Genomic DNA, 23,898 nt, shown 5'->3' on the forward strand with positions numbered 1-23,898 from the left:
AAAAATTAATATTAACAAAGTTCATGACGTACAAAATAATACCATAGTTCGTATGAATAAAAACTGCAGTCATCTGCATTTACGACCAATTTTTAAGCATTTACTCGCATCTGTATGAATAAAAAATATATATATAAGGCCAAAAAAAAAAGTCTCCGGTTTCTGGTATGGAGCTTGCCCAAAAAGTGGTGCGGCGACGCGGCTTTTTTTTTTTTTACCTGACTTTTTTGCTTCAAATGTCGGCTGATGACTGCAAATGGTGCCCGACTAAACTTAGTGCAAAATGTACGGGAGTCCAGTGAGTCCACATAAAGCTTATTCTCGATCATACCCCCATCTAAAAACACGTTAAAACTGTGCTGCAGCAGAATTCCAGTCAAACCAGTGAGTTTGGCGGTTTTGAGACATCATCTTTTATTGAAAAAAAAAACTTTTTCATTTTGCCGACGCGCAGGGCTACGGCGACGCGCGCGCATACCAGAAACCGGAGACTTTTTTTTTTGGGCCTAAGCAAACGCTTTTCCATTCGCTCTTCAGTAAATTGAAAATAACCTTGAAAATATAAAAGCACCTAATTTTGCGCAAAAATCACTGCATTTATAAATGTTAATCGCCAAAAATTAATATTAACAAAGTTCATGAAGTACCAAATAAAACCATAGTTCGTATGAATAAAAACTGCAGTCATTTGCATTTACGACCAATTTTTAAGCATTTACTCGCATCTGTGTGAATAAAAAATTAAAAACTAAGCAAACGCTTTTCTATTCGCTCTTCAGTAAATTGCCTGCACAGTGTAAAGATTGTAAGGTTTATAACTTTGCAGAAAATGTAATCGTAACCGAAACGGAAAGCGGCACGTGTGTGCGCAGCGCGGACATACTCGGTGCGCATTTCTAGCTTCGCGCGCATTGGGCTAGGTCACGTGCTGGAGGACAGATACATTTAGCTGTAAGACTTTCTGTTATTTTTTTGCGCGTCCACTCTTGTTTCAGCTGAGGTATTATCAACATCCAAACTCCAACCGGTCTTTAATATAGTGTTTAATACCGCCCCAGTAAGTTTTTAGTTGAGATTGGATGTTTACCGTGAAATCTCAGCAGCACGGGACTGAGGCCGATTCTACTTCAACTTCGGGAAGGTTTAAACAGTTGCACGCATCAATTTCACCCGATCCTTCGTTTACATCGAAACGTATCGTACTATTTGAATGCCCTTCTTTCATCTGTTACCATTTTTGTTTCTGACCTCTATTCAGATCGCGTAACTGCACCAACACCAAGGCCAACATGGATGGAGACAACATAGATCGTGCCCGGCTCCTCGACCGTTACACCGAGGCGCTAGATCACATCGAGAAGAACCTACGAGAAACCAAGCGCGTAGATGACATCCCTAAGAAACCTGTCACGGAGGCGGTGTCACCAGAAGATGGATCAGGTGATGGCCTGACAGGCAGCGGTACCAAGCAGGGCTTGTGTAAGCCTAATTGTACCATTGAGCGCTCCACGCTCAAGTTTAAGGCGTTCTTCTTCCTGTTCAAGGGTAGCAAGTCCTGTATTGTACCCTTCCTACCCGTTTACTACCAGCAACTAGGGCTGGTAGCCAGTCAAATCGGTTTGCTTCAAAGCTGCTCCCCGTTCACCCAAATCCCACTCATGATGGCTATCACCTGTCTGGCTGACCGACTCAATCTCCGCAAGACCCTCATCATCATTAGTCTGGTAGGCTGGATCCTCGGCATCGGCTTGATAGCGCTGGTACCAACACCTCATCGGCAACCGTGCGAGGCAAGCTTCGCGCGCCTGAAGGAAGAGTTCAAGAAGAAAATCAATGTCAGCGATTGTATGACCAACGCATCCGATACTCATCTGTTCCCTGTTCAAACGCTCCAAGATTCCCAAACAACGCTTGAGCGTACCGCATCCACTCCGCACCCTTACGACACCATGCCATACGATCCGTACCTCGCACACGACTTCGCAGACGACCTGGCGACCTCCTACCCGACCCAAGCTGATCTCTCTTCGAGCCATCTCAATTTCTCCATGGATATCATCTATGCTCCCCTGGCCCAGAGCGTACCAGGCAGTCATCGCCGATTCGCAAGCCGCTCCTCCCTATCGCCATTCAGCCCCATTCACCATATCTACACCCCGTACCACATCAACAAACGCGACACCAATGATTCCACTCTTAAAGATGCCGTCACGCTTACCGAGTACGACTGGCTCTACAGACCCGCAGACCTGAATCATCTGTTCATTATTCTACTTCTCTTGAGCGTGTTTGGGTCCGTATTCCAGGGTCCAGTACACGCTCTCAGTAATGCAGCAGTGCTGGACAGTCTGTACATCAAGGGAAATACTGTGGATTACGGCTACCAGAAAGCATTTGGTCCTGTTGGTGCGGCTATCGGGTAAGCCCTCACTCAAGAATGTTAAAACAACGTATAGTTGGGCTTGACCCGAACGTTTGACTAAAGTTATTATTTGTACTCTATGATGACTCAGTCAGACAGTCGGTGACTCAGTCAGTTAGTCGGTGACTCGGTCAGTGACTCGGTCAGTGGCTCAGTCAGTGACTCGGTCAGTGACTCAGTCGGTGACTCAGTTGGTGACTCAGTCGGTGTCTCGGTCGGTGACTCAGTCAGTCAACAACGCAGTGAGTCAGCGACTCAGGCAGTGTCTCAGTTGCCGGCTTTTCAACCCCGAAAAAAATCGATTCGAAACAAGTATTATTTGTTCTTTTTATTTTATTGTCTCTCGACAGGACCCTTTCCATGGGAGCCTTCCTGTCCACCATGGAGCGCCCTACAGTCCTGTTTGGAGTCGAGATACCACACACAGATTACAGTGTTGCATTCATTATCTTCGTCGTAACCATGATTCTGTGTCTCCCACTCGCCTTCACGTTCGACACAACTCCGGTAAGAACTAAAACATCTTTAGCCCCAGTCACACATTCACGGTAGTGCATGTTATTCGTGGCTATTCGTGCATATTCTTTGGTATTCGTGTATCCATGTTGACGTAAGGAGCCTACGCACAAAATGACTTGGTTGAACAGGTGTGGCGATACACATGCTAAACCCGCCACATAATGTTTCAGCACATGCTAAACACGCCACAATGCTTGATAATGTTTCAGCACATGCTAAACACGCCACAATGCTTGATAATGTTTCAGCACATGCTAAACACGCCACAATGCTTGATGATGTTTCAGCACATGCTAAACACGCCACAATGCTTGATAATGTTTCAGCACATGCTAAACACGCCACAATGCTTGATAATGTTTCAGCACATGCTAAACACGCCACAATGCTTGATAATGTTTCAGCACATGCTAAACACGCCACAATGCTTGATAATGTTTCAAAACATAACCATTGCGTCAAAAGAAGTACATGTATTGTCATTAACGGTCCAGTGAGTGGAAATGAAAAGACATCTCGTGTCGAGTCTTGGTCATGAGGGTAATTTACAAGGGAGTTTTTCGAGGTTCTATACAGAAACCTTAGGACCTTAGTGGTTATCCATCCTGAACCGTAGTGCATTGTTAGAAAGTCGATTACTCCACGAATCTCGACGTTTCATCGTGATCGATTGATTCTTGGTAAAGCGTGGATATTCGTATAGCTCCAACCGTGAATGTGTGACTTGGGCTTTAGTAAGTATTTATACTTGTATTTATCATGTGTCTTCTTAATTTATGAGTGAACTAAACTTATAAATCTGTCTGGTTGATTAGCGAAAACAAATATGCTGGTGCCAGGCGTCTTTTTCGTTTAAAATATTAATATACTCATGGCTGGTTTTGGATTACTGGATATTATTTTTGTGGAAATCCACGAAATGACATTTTATTCTAATTTGAAAATAGGCCAGTTGAATTGTTTTACAAAATGCAGGAAATGAAACAGATGTTTAATGAACTCAATTGGTACGCAGTGATCAAAATGTCAATGGCTTAATGTTGCAAAGGAGTCAGGTGTTCGATTTGTTAGTTGCCATCTGTTACCTTTCCAGAAAACAGGTTTCTGTGGTAAACAGATGTTTTGATGTATGCAAAATCGTAAGGTCGGTGGTAAAGGGAGGGGACATCCATGTCCTCGCCATAAATTGTAAACCTTTCCGTTAATTATTGCAAGAGGGCGCCGTTTTTCGACCACGCCCTATTTTGACCAATTACCAAATCTTTGGATGATAAGCGAGAATCAGTTTCGTTTATATGTGAACTGAATGTCTTGCTTTCATTATTTCTCTCTAAGACTTCTCTCCTCAGGTTAAAACAAAGTAAATCTTTCCTTCTGAAACGGCAAGAAAAATAAGTTGAAATGTAACCCCGATCGCCATAGGCGGCCGACTCAACGCGGAAGTACTTGTTTGAAGTCATTACCGTCAAGCGAAGAATGAAATGAACTCAGGCCAGTAATTGAAAAGCTTAAGCCCTCATGAGAAACGCGCTGATACAAAACCAGAGGCAGCTTTGTTCATTAGGAACTGTATGTTTGAAAGACAATGTCATTTCCTGTTTCACCTTGTTAATAATACCTTGTTAATAATTAACCAGGTCAAACAATTATTTAATTTAATAAAACTACTGTTCATGAAGTTGACAAATACAAAGAAGAATGAATTCTTTATTCGCACCTTTAGAAGAGCGCCCTCTGTAGAGATTGCACAACTCCGCTGCAGGCTCTACAACTTTCATTCGCTCGTAGCCCCCCCCCCCCCCGCCCTGCAAACAGGCGGTTAGCTAATGCGCGCAAATGCTATCCGAAAACTTTCTCACTAGAAATGCAACATTCCATACGGGATGTGATTTCTTTTTCATTGCGGACCATGTCGACAAAATTGAGCGTTTTATAATATGCAATTTGACCCTAGGTAAATTCGAAACGGAACATGTGCAAGTGACGGGAATTGAAAATTTACAAAACAGAGAAGTTTTACAGATTTTCCTGCACTATTACGCTTTTTCAACAAAAACAACAAGCATTTATGATTGGGAATAAAAGAGTAGTGACTCGGTCTTATTGTCGTTTAAAACCTTGCAGGGTCGTGGCCGTGATGACTTGCAGGTCACAGGTCACGCAAAATCTATCCAATCAGAGCGTAAATTCATCAACGGTTCCCAGCGTCCTGTTTGCAGGGCGGGGGTACGAGCGAACACCTTTCCCTCATCAGCGTTATTATAGCATCGATCAGCAAACAATTAGCCGTGCAGATGACGCCAGTTTACGAGCCGTCAAATCTCTCTGATCTGATCCCGGGCGCACATCATTGTTTCCACTTCGTCGCAATATTTCATCTCGCTAGATGATTTCCGGTGAATTCACTTACGATGTCCTGACGCGACAGAAGATCGTTAAAAAACACCATCACGACCATCCATAAATCCAGCGATTGCTTTCTTTTTTTCCTTTACAACAAACAACAATTTGTAACGGTTAAACGATCGCTCCGTGAAATGAGGAAGACATGACTACATTATTTCCTCTGAAATCCAAAAGGTGTGATGCATAATATTACAGTAGGGTAGATCATTTGTCATGTACATGTATGCATTTCTTTTTCGTTTGAAGCAACAAACGTGCTCAAAATCTATAGACGGGTGCTTAACAACTCACCTGATGAAGTTTTAGCTCTGAGAAAAACCCCGATATGTTAGGACCTCGTTTTCAATTCAAAATTTGCCGAGTCATGATTTGAATTGGGTCCGAAATCAGCGTCCGGGACAAGTTCTCATTCAGCCGATTACATCTAACGATGTCACGCACTGAACTGACGAATAAAAACAATCACGCGCGCGTGTGCGTCGTTTCAACGCTTGCGCGCATTCACGGATGCGTTGAATCACAAAACCAACTATTTACAGAAATTTCCAAAAATGCGTCTTTAGACACATCTTTGGAAATCACATTCTGTTATTGTTTTCTTCAATATAACAGCATCCCAGAAGTAATAATTTTACAGGGAGTTTAGTGCCATTGCTATCTTTAAACCAAGTGAGTTTTTCAACAATAATTTCGCCAGTTACCTTTTGGATAGCTGCGAATGATATACTATTATATTTAAATGAATTGTATAGTAATCACCTTAGATATTGGCCTCTACTTATCATGTGTTCGTCTGCAGTTTTACATTAGATTTCAAATTCGAACTGATCATGTTCTTATCTTGTCAATTCATTGAATAAGCCATTTCACAAAGGAATATTTATTTAAAGATAATGTGATTACTTATCTGGCTGCGGACAAATAGCTAGGTCAGACGAGATCCCGTACCAATCAAGCCATCGTCTCTTGTAAACTACAATATAATGTCGAGTAAATGTCATGGAGGGTCATGATAGATGACCCGACTCTCCGATGATAACATTGTCGGCCAGTCAGTTATTAATCAAGAAAACTGCGATCAGATCACGTCTTCTTTACAAGTCAAACTATTCGGAAATAATTGGTTCCGCATTCTCCAATATTAGGCCCGCTCTATCGCTGTTTGAAGGAGTACAGCTTCTTCAAACAAACCATTAATCAACAATGGATCTTGGGAGCTGCTAGATGAGTCTTGACCAAAGGAACATCCCGAAGTAGATATAGGGGGCTGTAAATAATGGACAGCCGGGTGATTGGAAGGGTTCATCTTAAGCCTCCGCTCGCGCGTGTCTTACTAAACCTGTCCTCATTCAGTAGTTTCTACGAGGGGGCGTTTCGAAACGACTTATTTGTAAATCGTGCGGAATGGCACATAGAGAGTGAATAAAAGCTACCATGAATGGGGAAAAAAAGAAGAAAAAAACAATCGGGAATACTCCGCGATGATAATCCTTCAGTTGATATCAAATATGGAAAATGTAGAACTACAAACGTCATGCTTTTATGAGATTTTTCTTTAATAATCCCTGACTTTGACCTTTTGGGTGCTTGGCGCAAGTTTATTCTATTTCTGAAAAAAATGACAAGATGAATTAAAACAGTCAAAAAACAACAACAACAACAACAACAAACAGACTAAGCAGCTATGAAAACCAAATATTGTTACTATGTGAATACAGTATGAAAATATTTATTACCAAATATTACTTCAAGTTTTTTCCCCTGTTAAGTCATGTACTTATTGGTACACATCTGTGTCTCCTTCCAACCCTGCCTGTGTGCATGTCCCCTGCATGCTGGTTTATTGTCCCTGTGTCATTTGCCTCTGGAGAAGTCTTTGCTAAAGACGAAATATTTCAGGCCTCTCTAACTTTTTGTTTGGTACACATAATAGGAGTCAACATTAAGCACCTCAATTTCCGACACCTAGTCTGATTCTCTTTCTAACCAGCTTCTAAATTCGGACAGGAAGAGTCAGGAACCCATTTGATTTGCTTTTCCCCTTACAGAAGCCCAAGAGTACATCCGAGTTCTCATTGAAGGTGCTGATGCGGGTCATCTTCAGTGCCAAGTATGGTTCGTTCCTGCTGGCCAGCGCCTGGACAGGCGTCGCCTCGGGTCTGAGTGCTAGTTTCCTTTTCTGGTACATCATGTCAGTAGGTGAGTACCACAATGGGCACTAAAATGAGGGCGCCATACAATGCCAAATTCCCGAGTTGTTAACTTTACTACAATAAATGTTGAATCATTAAAACGATCTTTAAACTTAATACGTCAGCATTAATCTGCACTGGCGTAAATCTGTGCCGGGGAGAGGGGGTGGGAATGACCAAAATCCAAAACTTGCCCGGCCGTGGAAATTCAAAAGCGTAGGAATGGGGGGGGGGGGGGGGGGGGTGGGGCTTGGTATATGGGCTTTCTAGAAACTTTTTACGCTATAGGGGTTGCTGCTTATGATACAGATGTACATCTTATGCATACTTACGCGTCTTAACTTTACATCAGATTTGAATTTTATTTTTTTATTACCGCGTTTTGCGAACAGTGGCAAGATGTTGCTGACAAGAACGACGAATTGGGTTGTCCCCGCACACCCCTTCTATAGCGAATTGTAGTCAAACTGTCTTTGTCAATTATTTGTCTCGGTGTCTGACAACCCTTGTGCTCCTCCCCCCCCCCCCCCCCCCCTCTCTTTCTCTCGCCCTAACTCCCTGACCCTATTTGTCAGTCTGTTTGCCGGCTCATGGAACTCCCTTCATTAGGCCCATGCGTCGGATTTATTGACAATTCTCCCCAAAACCTCACCTGTGCGAGTCAAAATCCACTATCATCTTCCTGCATTAGACGTGATCAAGAATAACCCGGCTTCAGCGCCGGTTCGCTGTCTGTTCCCATTATCCTCCATTGTAATTTTGTGCCCGGAATAACAAGCCATTTCATTCAGTCAAATTGACTTCTCATGATCGTATAATCATCAGTTCTCCCTTCCCCAATCCCGTATGTGCAAATTGCTGGGCATGACTATCACAGTATGCATGTGATGGATCGTTTTTGCCATGAGCGCAGGTCCAGCCTAGGCTTAATTAGTGTCCAGCTAGCTATACCCCGTGGCGTCTGATTCATTACGGTTATTACTTTCGACTGAAATCCGTACAGTTTTAATAAGGATTTAAGCTTTACACAAAGGTATCAACCATGCAGAATAGGGGAAATTCACGTTTATGTGTGCTTGTGCCAGTAATTTTGGGCAGCTCAAGAAAAGCATGTCATTCTGACTCACCGATTGATTCCGAAAGGGATGAAGTGTTATAAATGTTCTCATTGTTCTGGGTTTTAGTCCGACGAATAAATTCAGCATTTTTAAACCGCGATCTGCTATAAAGTGCTCGATGAATTTCTGGCAGAAGGGGGGGGGGGGGTTTCCAGGGAATCTTATAGATATACAAGGTGTATCAATGTTTGTATAGGAGCTAGGGTATAAAATGTCAAGGAAAGAAATTTGGATCAGTTTTAAAATCAATACCTTTGCAAATTTGTACAAGTTTCGATCTATAAAATACTGTTTGTGTTTGAACTGGGACCTTATCGTGTTACAATCTTAATGCACTACGCTGTCAGTTTATCGCGATAAGCTTCTCTACAATTTGCACTCACCTGCATTTTCTCCCGTACGGCCTTGGCTGCCTGTTCCAGTGTTCCTTCGTTCCTAAACATGATCCTCAAAATCCCGCATTAAAGTGTAAAGGATTCATCCTGTTCTGTCGGAATTCTTGAACCGTCCGCTTCGTCGACGATATTTTGGGCTGTATATCTTCGCCTCGATCTATCGCAAGTTCTCGACGGAAAACCATCGGGCGATCAAATCTCAAAATTTATGCCAAACCTTGGAGTGATTTCCGGTTGGTTTGTTTAGGGAAGAAAGTATCAACTGACTTTGGGAATTAGAATGTTGATACACAAATATTTCATTGCAAACTGAGAAAAATGTCAATTAAGAGACTGCTTTGACCTTGACTATATTTATACACTTTTATTGAATTTTAATTCAGTGTGTGCATTTTTTGCTTTGTTTTGAAGCATCGAAATTGTTCAAAATCTAAAGAAGGGTGCTTAACACTGACCTGATGAAGTTTTAGCTCTGTGAATGCTGTGTATTCCGGGACACGTTCTAATTCAGCCGATTGCAGCCACGCAATGTCACGCACTGAACCGACGAAAAACACAAGCCACGCGCGCGTGTGCGTCGTGTCAACGCTTGCGCGCACCCATTCACGGATTCGCCAAATTACAAACCAACTACAAACGGAAATTTCCAAAAATGTGTCACTTGGCGCATCTTTGGAAATGATCTTCTTTTATCGTTTCCTCAAAATGGCAGCATGCCAGATGGAATCATTTCAAAGGGAGTTAAGTGCCATTAATATCTTTAAACCAAGTAAGCTTTTCACAATAAATTTGTCAGTTACTTTTTGGATAGCTACACATAGTCTACTCTACCTTTAATGCAACACCAATCGAAGAATTAATATATATGGTATTTTTAATCGAAGTTAAGCATTAAGGATATGAAGATATTATTGGATATTTAGTAATCAAACTAAGAGGTTTGTCCAAACGGACATCCTAAATCCTAAACTTTGACGAAATAAGCAAATTATTAAAAGAAACAACCAAACAAATAGACAGACTTCAAGACACAACAAAGATCAACAGGCAGATGCAAGAACTAAGTGCAACATAGCAACAGTCCCAAAGGATAAAAAAAAAAAAAAGCAGACGGACAGACAACACAAACAATTTTTAGTTTTTTTTTTAATTTTCGTTTTTGCAAAAAAAAAAAAAAATACACGTGAATGCACGTACAAACATTTGGAAGATCACTTTTCGTCACTCTCTTAATGTTTAGCCCATTCCCCTCAAAAATTCATTAGTGAGAAATGAACATCTCGCCTGAAAATAATACCTTAGTGAGTTGATTGCCTATAAAGTAGCTGTTTACTAATGTCATCAGTCGCAGAATGCAAGTGTGATGGACGCGGGTTCGTTTTATTATGTGACAGTTTATACTCAGAGATGGATATGGTCTCTCTACGGGATAATAAAAACCGCTGACTCCGTTTTAATCGCCTCATTTAGTGAGAATGAACAAAATCCGCAAACAAAGGATATTGACAGTTGATACAGGTTGTCCCACAAATAACCTATAACAGTCGAATCGGAAATCTTTTCAGAGAAGGGGGGGGGGGGGGTAGTATTCAAATAGTGTCTAATGTATTGCTGAGTAGATTAATTGGTCTTCCAAATGATTTTTAGTGGGTTTTATTGGGATGTTTTCTTCAAAAGATACAGCAATCACAATACCGGACTTGAAAACCACTTGGGCCACTTTTTTATTCATCAAACTTACAGATCGAAACCGGTAGAATAAGTCACACGTTACTCTTGAACAAATAGTCCAGGCAAAATACTTCATTTTTTGAGTGAACCTCAAACAAATTGCAACAGAATTTTTTTCACCACAGTGCATTTCTGTAAGGTCCCTAAAATGACATACTAAAAGTCCAAAAAAATCCAAGTGGTGGAAATATGCCTAATTTGCATAAATCCAAAATGGCTGACAATTTTAGGACTTTCACATTGATTTGGTCATATTTCTTATACTCGATAGCTTTTTCAGGTACTTAAAACGACAATTGTAGTCCGTTTACATTGATTTCATAATTATTCTAGTCCTACGTAACTTTCAAGATCCCCATGTTTCCCAAATTTGCTATATGCCGTATAATAATTTGCATAAATGCAATAATAAAATAGCATAAATTAAAGTTAAAATTATGGCTGTCATGTGTGGACATGTCACAATTGAATTTTCCTGATAATCCAAGTTCAGTTATTTAATACATAAATATCACACCACAGTGCATTTCTATAAGGCCCCTAAAAAGGTCCAAAAATCCAAGTGGTGGAAATATGCCTAATTTGCATTAATTCAAAATGGCCACTTAAACCATGATTTTCATATTGATTTTGCCATAACTCTCGTCCTACATTGCTTTTTGGGGTACTTTAAACAACAATTTGTCCTTTTACATTGATTTCATCATTATGCTAGTCCTGGGTACCTTTCTAGGTCCCTATGCATGTTTCCCAAATTTGCCAAATGCCGTATAATAATCTTCCCATACAAACGGACAAACCGCCAGCACCACCATCACTACTTGAGGTCATCAGATGTGGGTGTGAGAAGCGTTCTTTCGTTTTGGACGGTTAGTCATGACGGTTCGTGACAGCTCGTCATGACGGTCGTCCTGGCAAATCACATTCCTCGCTAATACGAAAGGGCGTGATCAATGGATCTTGGCCAATCAACTGGCTCCTCTGTACGGTAAAGTTTGTTGTTCGGGAATAAACACTTTAGATTATTATTCAAATAATTATGGAACACACACACACACACACCCACACACACCCACCCATACCTGCCAGGGACTGCCACGTCGAATGCCACGGGCGTCGCCAGGATTTTTTTCTAGAGGGGGGTAATGCACATTTCGCCCCCCCCCCCAAAAAAAAATACCTGTACTTTTGCCAGCATATTCTCAATTTATCTTTTTCGAGGGTGGGCATGGGGGCATTTACCCACCACTTTTTTGATGATAAAAAGTAGTAATTAAATAGTAAAGTCTGTCAGGGGCAAGTGTGGCCCATTGGACCATGGGCAGTGCCGGCATTTATCTCCGGTTTCAGAGAATATTTCTATTCCCCCTGGATGGGATGCTAGTCCATCGCAGGTTACTCCACAGCTAATGCCGGCACCCATTTATACTCCTGGTTGGAGAGAGACAAGTGTGGATGAAGTCTGCCGTAGGACACAACATAATGGCCAGCAGCTGAATTCGAACTCCTGACCCTCTGATCATGAGTCACAAACCCTAACCACACTACGGCACAAAAAAGGAGTTTGATCACTGCTTGCTCAAATGGAAGTTGGTTGCTGCCTCGGCAAATAATATGGAAGACATCATCTAACTTTTGAAGCGCATTTCTGGTGCTGCACATGGCTACCCGAAAATAAAAACGTCAAACTTCAATTGGAGATTGACGGATCCACTAAAGTCCTTGGAGTTAATGTAACACATGCCTGTCATCTAGAAATACACAAAATTATGGCTGTTTTGTCTTTGCACAGACGTAATACAATTTTATTCTGAATTATCGAAAGAACGGTTCGTGGCTAGACTGTACGAATCATAATTTTCTGCATAAGCAATAAAATATGCTTATTTTCTAAAAAAAAAAAAAAAAAAAAAAAAAAGAGGATTTTGTGGCTTTTTTTTTTGCAGGGCATAATAAAAGTTTGCTCTGTTTTTTTTGGGTCCCATTTTAATAGTTTATAAAATTAGGCAGCTGCTGAACGGCAGAGGGAATTGCAACCGCCCCTCTAAATCTGATACTGTAGAAGGAGGCTTGTTGGAAATGAGAGGCTGCAATTATAGTCCATTTGTCTTTTGCTCTTCCTCGTTTCTACTCATGAATATTAATTTGTGAAGACAATTTTTTTTAAAGCCAGCCATCCAGTCAAAGTATGAGAAGCATAAAAAGCTGCCTAATATGGGAGACGTGATCCACTTTTTTTGGTTCAAATTATGACTACTCAAAAACATAAGCAGTGTCGGTAGACTTCAATTTGGAATTTGACAGAGCCTCTGAGTCCCTGGAGTTTATATACCATATGCTTATCATCTAAAAATACATGTTTTTTATTATGGCTTTCTCGTTTTTGCAGGCCGTAATAAAATGGTTGCTCTGAGCAAACGAAAGAATGGTTCGTGGCTCCATTGTACGTTCTGTTGAAACTAAACTGGTGAGGTACCATTGCAATCAGTTATGGCGAAAAAATGAGAAGTGTATGAAATAAAATAGTTCTTGTTATTTCGCCCTGGGGTTGTGGTGCGTGTGCCCTTGGGCAAAGCACTTAATTTGCCACTCATTTGGCCCACCCAGGATTTTTTGTAGCGGGGGCAAAGCAAATTAATTATCCCCCAAAATGCTTGTATTCTCTCTAGCATATTCTCTATTGATCATTTTGTTTTTGGGTGGGCGGGGGACATTTGCCCACCCAACCCCCAGTGACACCCCTGCAGACGCCCATTTTGTTAAATGTGTATTAAATTAATAGCACATATGACTTAACCTAGGCAGGAGGCTCATGTCGTGCAATGTTTAGAATTCTGAAAGAAAAGAATTGAGAAAAAAACCTCTTCCATGCAGGCACAGATGAAGTCGCACAGAAAAATGGTCTCTCTTGTTCAACTGCTTGCACTGAAAACCGTGGCACTAGTTGTGCCAACTCGCCACCACCAGACATTGATCCTAAGGCTGCTGAAGATTATAGTCTGCCTCATAAGTGTTCATTCTAAGATACAATGATGTACGTGTAGATGATAACAATCAGACTAACATTGCATGCTAGCCAATATGGATGATAGGTCGCCAATATGAATCTTTGTGATATTTCTGCATTCGTAACTGAACTTGGATTATCAGGAAAAGTACAATTGTTTTCTCCCTTCACAGAAATCATATATGATAAGAAGTTAAGCTACGCTTTCATTTCATTTACTATTCCGTATTTTGTATTTTGAGTTGCATATTCGAAACTGATATTGTTAAGTGATTTAGCGAGAATCACTTAAATAATTGCGACTTTAACTATGATTGTGTTTTTATTTAATTGACTTGCCACTTGTTCCTTTTTAGTTGTTAAGAATTAGTATTTAACTTTGTCATTCTGTTCTTCGATGACGATTACTCAATATGTATCTTGCGCCTCTTAAATCAGACTCAATAAAAGTGCAAAACCTGATGAATAGTTACCCCCGCAACCCATTTTCAATGGCCTAAGTCCCAACATGGGTCCCAATTGTGCTGTAACTTCAACTTTACTTTACTTTATTTGAATTTATGCAAATTAATATAAGGCATTTATGCAAATTATTATATGGCATTTGGCAAAGTTTGGAAACATAGGGTCGAAAGGTACCCATGAATAGAATAATGATGAAATCAACGTAAAAGGACAAATTGTTGTTTAAAGTACCCCGCAAAGTAATGTAGGGCGAGACTTATGGCCAAATCAGTATGAAAATAATATAATTAGTGGCCATTTTGAATTTATCCAAATCAGGCAAATTTCCCCCACTTGGATTTTTTTTTTACTTTTTTTCGGGACCATATAAAGATGCTCTGTGGTGTGATACATAACTGAACTAGAAGTTATTAGGGAAATTCAATTGTGGAATGTCCACACATGACAGCCATAATTTTAATTTTAATTTATTTGCAAATTAATACGGCATTTATGCAAATTATTATACGGCATTTGGCAAAGTTGGGAAACATAGGGATCTAGAAGGGTACCCAGGACTAGAATAATGATGAAATCAATGTAAAAGGACAAATTGTTGTTTAAAGTACCCCAAAAAGCAATGTAGGACGAGAGTTATGGCCAAATCAATTTGAAAATCATATAATCAGTGGCTATTTTGAATTTATGCAAATTAAGCATATTTCCACCACTTGGATTTTTTTGTACTTTTTTTTTCGGGACCATATAGAGATGCTCTGTGGTGTGATATTTATGTATACATACATGTAACCGACTAAGAAGTTATTAGGGAAAATTCAATTGTGATGTCAACACATGATAGCCATAATTTTAACTTTAATTTATGCAAATTAATATACGGCATTTATGCATTTTATTATACAGCATTTGGCAAATTTGGGAAACATAGGGATCTTGAAATTTACCTAGGACTAGAATAATGATGAAATCAATGTAAAAGGACTAAAATTGTTGTTTAAAGTTCCTCAAGAAGCTAATAGTATGAGAAATATGACCAAATCGTTGTGAAAGTCCTAAAATATGCGGCAATTTTGGATTTATGCAAATTAGGCATATTTCCACCACTTGGATTTTTTTGGACTTTTAGTATGTCATTTTAGGGACCTTATGGAAATGCACTGTGGTGAAAAAAATTCTGTTGAAATTTGTTTGAGGTCAAACCTTATATTGCCTGGACTAAAAGGAAATACATCCTTTGTGTGTTTCTCTAACTGCGCTTTCTCACTTTCAAGGAAAGTGGCCCAAGACGATTTTCAACCCTTGAGTTCAATGAAGCATTGTATTTGTTCCAATGCATTGATTTGAATGAAATATAGTTTGTACGGGTAGATTGGTTATCTGATTTCTAAGAGGTAATTTAAAAATATTCCAAAACTCACATGCAATATACCTGCATTAATTGGTTTTCGACTGTACTTTTGTGGGACAACCTTTATAATGGTAGTCTATGTAACAGACCATGACGAAGCCATTGTCTATGATATGTGAACAGATTCGCTGATTAATTATGCAAGACAACCGCCTCTTGACCTCCAGATTTTGACCAATCAACGGGCGCTTTCTACATCAAATCTGCGGTCATTCACCCGTTGTCGCGTCAGAGACATGGATTTAAAAAAAAAATCCAGACACAGCAAAAACAATCACGCGCTCTGTATTATGTTCCAAGCTTGTCTGGGTTTTATAGATCTATGCCTGGCCGTTGTTGTATTACAAAACACTGCATTCGAATTGACCATTCAAACTTTTGGTCCTAATTTGGTGAAGTCGATTCTGATTGGCTGAGGTGCGGGATCGCGCATACATCTGCATGTTTATGCTTAGATATATCAGACGTTAGACCGGAGACTGGGCTCCATGGTTAACGGGGGATACTCGGACTAGTATAATCATGTTGACATAACTCATCATTTGCATTGAGAAGAAAGGGACTTACGAAATCAGTTGAAATGAACAGTACGTGCGGGGCATGTGTATTTCAATATGTGCATGGCTGGCTGCATTTTTTTTCTTCAAAATTGCCAACCGGTAATGACGTGTATCTCAACTCATATTTTTGCAGGTGGATCGCACGTGATCATGGGCGTGGCAGGCCTAGCTGCTCTTGGGGCTGAGACAGCCACCTACTTCGCCCTGCCTCAACTCAGCCGATACGTGTCCCATCACACCCTCATGCTTGCATGTCTCTTGCTCGTCGTTATTCGCTACTTCCTGTATGGGATTCTGCACAGTCCCTGGTTGCTTGTCATCCCAGAATGCTTCAAAGGTAAACCCCGCATGTATAATTGACCATGTGTCACATTTGGTTATTCCCCTGGTTTTGAGCAAAGAAAAGGGGATCTTGCGATAGTGTATTCCTTCTGTGTGTCCGTGTGTTCCTTTTAGTTAATTGTAAGTGCTGTCATATGAAAAGTTGGACTTCGCTCTCAACCAAACTTGGCGACAATAATCTTTAAAAACAATAATAATCGTACACAGAACCTTAAAACGGTGGTTGTATTTAAAATTCCGTAACTTGAAAAGTACATAAGTGATTTGTATGATTTTTGTACTAAAAAAAAAATGAATTGGGCTTTCATATCCTAGATTTTGAAAGTTCTACATGTAGAACTTCAATAAAACAATGGTCCCGACATTTGGGTTTCGTTGTTTTACTCAACCTGTACACAGGGACTCCCTGTGACACAGAGACCAAACTCTGAGGCAATGAATGTAGATTTGTAATAGTATTTGACATTATTTCATGCAACCTAAGGTTATTCCCAGCTATGCAAACTGATAGATTTTGGTCAAACAGAAGAGGCTGCTTGGCCAACCAAACCACCCTGCCTAAATCCGCCCTTAGCCCTTGGCTCTGACGCCCAGTTTCGACCCATTGGCGAGACACTGACCCCGTGTCTATGGTCAGTGAGTATTGCCAGGACGATCACCACAAAGCCTACTTCTTGTTCCCAAACTTTTACACTGTATCAATGGTATACTCAAGGAAAACACACTCTAGAACTAACATCAATATGAAGCGATTTCTGATGATGTTAAATATTCTTGTTCTAAGCATTAGCTGCGCTGGGGGGGGGGGGGGGGGGGGGGCAATTGTATCGATAAGGATCAACAGCGCCACCTAAGTGGACGTCATCTATATGTGGATGCTATCTCACTGAACAAAAAATAATGAATGCAAGAAGGCTATTGCAGGAGTGAGGAGTCCTTAAACTGATATGATAATTCACGTGAATATCAATTGAAACTTTCGGAAATTCGTGAATATGAGTGCATGAGGTCACTGCATTATTAAACTCAAACTGATAGAGTAAACTTGACGATAGAATTTGATTATGTAAATTTCTCGTGCATTGGTAAATACCTGGAGACCCAGGCGCGGATCCATGGGAGGGGGCATTATTTTTTCTTAAAAATAATTTTTAAAATAATTTGAATCCCCACCCCCTACTGTGTCATCCAGAAAAATAATCATGTAATAATATCCCCCTGTGCACAAAATTCGGGCTAAGCCAGGTTGGTAATGGGGGTATTTCTACACTATTATGGCGTATTATAGTGTTCACTACGGTATCGTCGGATTTGAACAGCGTCCCCATTGTAATTATGGTACGACCTCCCCTCCCCCCACCACGCACACACACTACGGTATCTGAATTTACGGATGCCAAATGTCCGGAAAAAAACCAAACCTACCCATATTTCAGAATTGATTTGCTGATGACCCCCCCCCCCTGCAAAAATTCCTGGATCCGCCCCTAAGACTGAGACTTTTCGAAGCAAAATTTTCCTGTACAACGAAAAAAAATTATTCTAAATTTATGTTTTGGTATGTTTCCTGTGTTCATAAGAGTTCAAATCTTTTAGTATAATGAGCATGATGGGATCCATAAACAAAATTGCTCGTTATATTCGGTCGTTATGGTTGTGCATTATACCAGAATTTCATATTTTGGGAGCCAAATGTTCGTTATAACCAACTGTTCGTTATAATGGTTTTGGTAATAGCAGCGTTTTAATAGGCAATAGGATAGAATGCAATAGTGCCGCTTCATTTGAGGCATCGACGCTACTCCGTACTGAAGACATTTATAAGTGAACGAACTATGTGTTTAATTCATATTTGACGCTTCGTTTCATGTCCATTGTTGCTTGACGTATGTGACAAGCGTCATATCACCGATGATTGCTTCCATTATTTACAGGTGGCTGCCATAACTCACGCGCCATTGATAATATCGTGTACTTGGAGTAACATTTTTTTTTCTCTCACCTTTTTCCAGGCGTGAGCGCGGCTATTGTGGAGTACACGTTAGGTGCCATCTTCGCTGACGAGACACTAGTCTCCTACTCGTGCTCCCTTCAGGGGTCTTTCCTCTTAGCCTACTACGCAGTCGGCTTCGGAATGGGTAGCATCTTGGGCGGTGTGGTTATAGACGCGCTCGGAGCCGTTAAATCCTTCTTCGTAGTCTCCCTCATATCGTTAGTGTTGTCGGTACTGTTCCTCGTCATTAGGTCGATACGGTACGGATACGAAAAGCTGCAAGAAGATTGATGTCTCCCTCACCGACTTTACTCATAAATTACAGAGTTAGATATATGGAAAAAAATCTAAAGTGACAACTGTAGTGTGTTCTATCTGTAAAAAAAATAAGAAAACACGTGAATCGGGTGACACTAGCTTATAAAAAAAAATATATTAGTTGTAAATATATTGTCCTGAAATATTAATGTTGTTTGTTCGAATTCATTAAAAGCCATAAACTGATAGATGGATAACGGAATTTGATAATGTTGATAAATTATGCTAGACACGGTCGATTTGATATCGGCCCTTGTAACTTGGTAGATACTGTTGTAGTCGATAATCGAATACTTAGTACACATGATGTTAAGTAGGGGCGAATTGACATATTTACTGTGGACTCCGTGCACGAACAGTAGATGACGTTTTGTGACCATTTTCAACAGCCCAAGTGGGAGGGGCACACTGCGCGCGGTACTGGAGGGCGCGCGCGTACTGGTGCGCGCGCGTATTTTGCGAAAGTGTATTTCAAAGCGTATTGCACGAGCGTCAAGCGTCGTCGGCAGTGCGTTGGAATGACCCTCCCAGTAGTTTATCCCCTTGTAACCGTTATGTCAATAAGGAACATACGTTTTGTGAAAACAAGTGTCATTGCCGTGTCACGTGGTCACATTAAACATGCGTGTTAAACACAGTAACAAATAATTTATTTTTATATGTATTATAAATAGATCTGTTCATGCAGTCCGTTTTGGCATCGTTACCTCCGTAGTTAACTCATTGAAATCAGTTTTCACGAGAAGTAACTACACAAACCAAGATTTTAAATTGGCACGTGTAAAGATGATTTCTAATGGAAGATTTTAGAGACGTTGTTAGCTGCAAACACACCGTTCCTTTTTTCAATTGTTTACGTCATTTTTAAGCTAAAACGCGCATGCCGGATATAACGCAAACAATGGAAAAAAGGACCGGTGTGTTTGCTGCCACCAACGTCGCAAAAGTAATCAGATTGCGTGTACAGTTTTATCAGGAAACGACTGAAGTCTTACCCATCATCTATTTTTTAATGATTCCCACATCTTTAAATTTTTAAACATGTTCCTCCTAACCATGGAGTCACTTTATTGAGCTTTTAAATCTTGCAGTGCGGTTCTTTAGCATTTTATTAGGACAGTCTTAGGCTTAGCAGAAATGTACACTAGAGACATTAAATAGCAAAACGATTCTTACGTTAAGAAGAAGATTTGCTTTAGTCGAAATAGAAATTAAAAAACAGTCACAACCTTGACTGTAACGAATTCGTAATAGTTTAACCGATAGAGGGCGATATTACAATACCCTTTGGTAGATAGGACGCGAGTGCACACTTGTTACATTTACGTAAAATAACGGAAACGAACAGACTGGGGCGATGACTCGAAGATAATTTTGCTAAAGTGTAGTAAACTATATTTAGAGGTAAAGTAACATTGCAATTTTCACTTCAAACTTGAGGAACTTTCACGAACGTTAACGAGTAAAAGTAGTTTTAAACATTCAGAATAAAGTTGGCTAGAATATCTTTTATAAAAACGAACTGATGAATGAAGTGTTCTGTTATCTTGGAAAAAAAGGGGATTGACAAGGGGTGTGAGTTGAGCAGATGTAACGATTTTTCTCCGTTTGGCGGGGAGGGCATTGATCCTTTCATGCCCGAAAAATCGTTTTGAACCTTTGTTCCGACACCCACATGTTCCGACTGCTCATATTCCTATCCCTAATACTAGCCTCAACCATGATTTCTATCCCTAACCCAAACCCTAGCCCTAACCCTAACCGGGAGTAACACAATCTTATTTAAGGGTTGTCGGAACATAGGGGTGTCGGAACATAAAGTAGTCATGGGAACAAAATGAACAGAAAGACATGTTTGATTCAAGTCTCTCACAAAACAAGACGTGGCATTAGTCAGAGCACACAGAAATAAAAATCAATAGATTCAGCGTGGCTACTCACTGGAGGTACTTTCAAGCATGTGGCTTACACATGGGCTGAATTTCACCCATTTATTGGCGTGACAGTGTAATCCCATTTCCAACTTTTGGGCCAAAGTGAGACTTGAGCAAGTCTATATCAGGCCGTGAGCGAGACAGGCGGCGAGTTAGGTGCAAAGGAGACGATAGAGGGCGTGTGGTGGTAAAACCACTCCGTCACTTTCGACAGTGCATGAGGGTGCAGATTAGTAAATCGACTGCCAAAGACCTCAGTGATACTTAGGCGCACTTTCAAAAATATTTAAATACTCACAACTCTCCAATGTGTTTAAGACACCCATCAAATTAAAGCTTATTTCATCATCTTTCATTTTCTGTTCAATTTTTGTGTGGTAATTTGATGACTTTTGGGAAAAAATTCATCCAAATATGATCAATCCTAAAAGTAGTCCTGGAAAATGATGCCTGGCACCATTGCAAAATAGAGCAATTTTATAGGGGCAAATTTCATCCGAACTTCACAGAAATACGAACTTGCAGTCCTGTGCACGGCGTCCATCGATAGTTTTTACAAATTGTCAAGTTCATGGCCCACAGAATGCTCTGATAGCAAACAAATTGAGGGCATACGAATCGTAATTTGGCCCGCGTAGGTAATTTGGGGGCTTTTTACTGGTCTGCACCCTTTGAAATATCCGAAATTTTGCTATTTTCCCCCAAACTACTTTTACGGCAAGAGGAAGGATACATAACTCATATTAATTTCTGAGGTCCATATCAGGCCTGAACATGGGCGGTTTGTATACGCCTTGCCCAGCTGTAGAGCGCCCTCATGGTGTTAATTGAGTTCCGTCTCCTCCAAACCCCCAATCAATCCCCCCCCCCCCACTCTGTTTACTCGAAATTGTTGTATTCGGCTGGTGGCCTATCGGACCCCTGCAGATTTGGGGGCATATTTGTTTCGGATCCGCCCGTGGAGACGACTTTGAAATGCTGGTGCCCTGCCCCCCCCCCCCGGGTTCCGCCCACTGAAAATGCACTGTCGCAGCATAATCGTAAATAATTTAAAGTTTAAGCAAATTAAGTTTATGTAAATTAGGCCAATAGCCCGCGATCGTCCTGCGTATAGTCCCCCTTTTGTTGCAATGAACTTTTGGTCCCGCTCTGGGAATTCGCGCTGTTCAACCCACATTCCTGACCAGTGGAATGGACATTGAAATTTCCTGCCTGACTTAATTAAAAGCGCTGGAATTTCGCCGTTCTTCTGATTCTGAATTGAACTACAGTTTGCTGAGGTGTGGTCAAGAGACTCGCTGATGCCATACCGCCCGACCGTCAGGCTTGCTGATGCCACTGACGTGGCCGTGCCTTGCCCGTTGCCGTCTGCACGGGGCACGGTCCCTACCACCACGACGGCCAGATTGACCGCTGACTTGGCTATCCTTGGCTTGGGCCAGTATCATGGTCCCGTTAGCCGATGCCACGCCCTTCCGCTATGGCACTTCGTCGACTGGCCAACTAGCCCGATCGTTCCACTGACCCGGTCTGCACGTACGGCCCATCACACCAAGCTCCCGGTCTCGGAGGTCGCCGATCAAGACTCGGGTCGTGACAAAAACTCTTTCGCGACTTCAAAATTGCCGGCAAACTCAAGTCCAGGATTCCACCCTCTGGAGGTACCTCCCCTCTCACCAATGGCCAACCGTATGATTTACTTGATTTCGGTAATGTATTACGTAATTGCTTTTCCCATCTGCTTATTTAATCTGGTTCGTGTATGTTGATTTGTGAATTGTAAATAATTAAAATAATCATAATTTCATTTCCAAAAAGCCTCGATTCCGATCCACATTCATTTTAGTGTTCCTTTCCCATAATTTTGGTTTTGTCGGTTATGTTGTCTGCTAGGATTTGAGATGACTTCGTAACTCAGTCCTTTGCACGGCTTCCACCCATCGACCGTGCAAACCTTCAAGTTCACAGCCCACAGAATAGCAAAAAAATCGTGATTATGCCCGCGTAGGCAATTGTTGGCCTATTTATGGGTATTCCCCGAACCGGGCCCGGCCCACACCACATTGCAAAGGCGAAGTATAAACAACCACAGCCTCAGCTTATCAGTCGTGCTATCATGTCCAAGGTCTACTGAACAGTAAAACACACATGACTCGGCTTTATTTTGTTGACACATGATCTGAAGTATTGTTTGTGATTCTCTCTTACATGTTTTGTATAGACTAGACTTTGTGAACAAACAATCGCATATGAAGGTACCTGGGGAAATACCTTCAATGGGTTTAAGTCAACAATTACTGTGTAATCTGTTTCATTCTGGAGCAATTACAAGTCGGAGTTGAAAGCAGAAATTGGGAGTATATTTTCCACGAATGAATTAAGTATTTCAAAGGAGGAGTACATAATATTTGCATGTTATTCCTGCAAGTTATTGTTCTTTTAAAATCCCCCCCCCCCTCGCTTTTCTATTTTCTTGGGCCTGGCTAATTGAGGTTCAGGTTCATCCCCGACAAAATGATCTAAAAGCAAACAAATAGTGATTTGACCCGCGTAGGAATTGTTTTGCCAATTAGTGGGAATTCCCCGAACCCGTGCCCAACACAACATTGCACTGGCACCGCTATGGTGGCCCTGAAGCTTCTGCTTAACAATAAAACACGGGTTCATCTTATTGATCTAAAGTATTGTTTGTTATTCCTTTTAAATGTTTTGTATATCGGCTAGACTTTGTAATACCTTCAATGGGTTAAAGTCAACAATTTTAAAGGTCAGAGTTTAAAGCAGAAATTGGGAGTATATTTTCCACGAATGTTCTAGGTATTTTAAACAAGGAGTACATCATATTTGCACGTCATTCCTACAATTGTTTTTCAAAATTTCAACAATAAAATTTTTCCTGGAATGTTTTAGGCTACAATCAAAGTCATCAGCTCCCCCTAGAGTGCTGGTGAAATTAATCTTGAATTTACATGTAGTGTAATATCCGGCACAAGGTAGTGCGCGTCCGTTACATAAAATTGGCTATGAAGTTGCTCAAGTTTTTACAGAGTACAACACTGCATGATATATTCCTAGCCAGAACATTCCT

At 40.9% G+C, this 23,898-nt stretch overlaps 1 protein-coding gene across 2 annotated transcripts in view; it reads left to right on the forward strand.

Annotated features, from left to right (window-relative positions):
* LOC119718791 (major facilitator superfamily domain-containing protein 6-A-like) overlaps positions 1-20,427 on the forward strand; it is a 38,396-nt gene extending 17,969 nt beyond the window's left edge. For both annotated transcript variants that reach the window (XM_038188213.1, XM_038188214.1), the window contains exons 2-6: positions 1,259-2,419; positions 2,773-2,929; positions 7,396-7,546; positions 16,357-16,560; positions 18,578-20,427. In XM_038188213.1, coding sequence (XP_038044141.1) covers positions 1,290-2,419; positions 2,773-2,929; positions 7,396-7,546; positions 16,357-16,560; positions 18,578-18,849 — 1,914 coding nt within the window. In that variant the 5' untranslated portion in view covers positions 1,259-1,289 and the 3' untranslated portion in view covers positions 18,850-20,427. The remainder of the gene's footprint in view (positions 1-1,258; positions 2,420-2,772; positions 2,930-7,395; positions 7,547-16,356; positions 16,561-18,577) is intronic.
* The last annotated feature ends 3,471 nt before the right edge of the window (positions 20,428-23,898 follow it).

This window comes from Patiria miniata, unplaced genomic scaffold, assembly GCF_015706575.1.
Source record: "Patiria miniata isolate m_02_andy unplaced genomic scaffold, ASM1570657v1 HiC_scaffold_7, whole genome shotgun sequence".
Classification (NCBI taxonomy): domain Eukaryota; kingdom Metazoa; phylum Echinodermata; class Asteroidea; order Valvatida; family Asterinidae; genus Patiria; species Patiria miniata.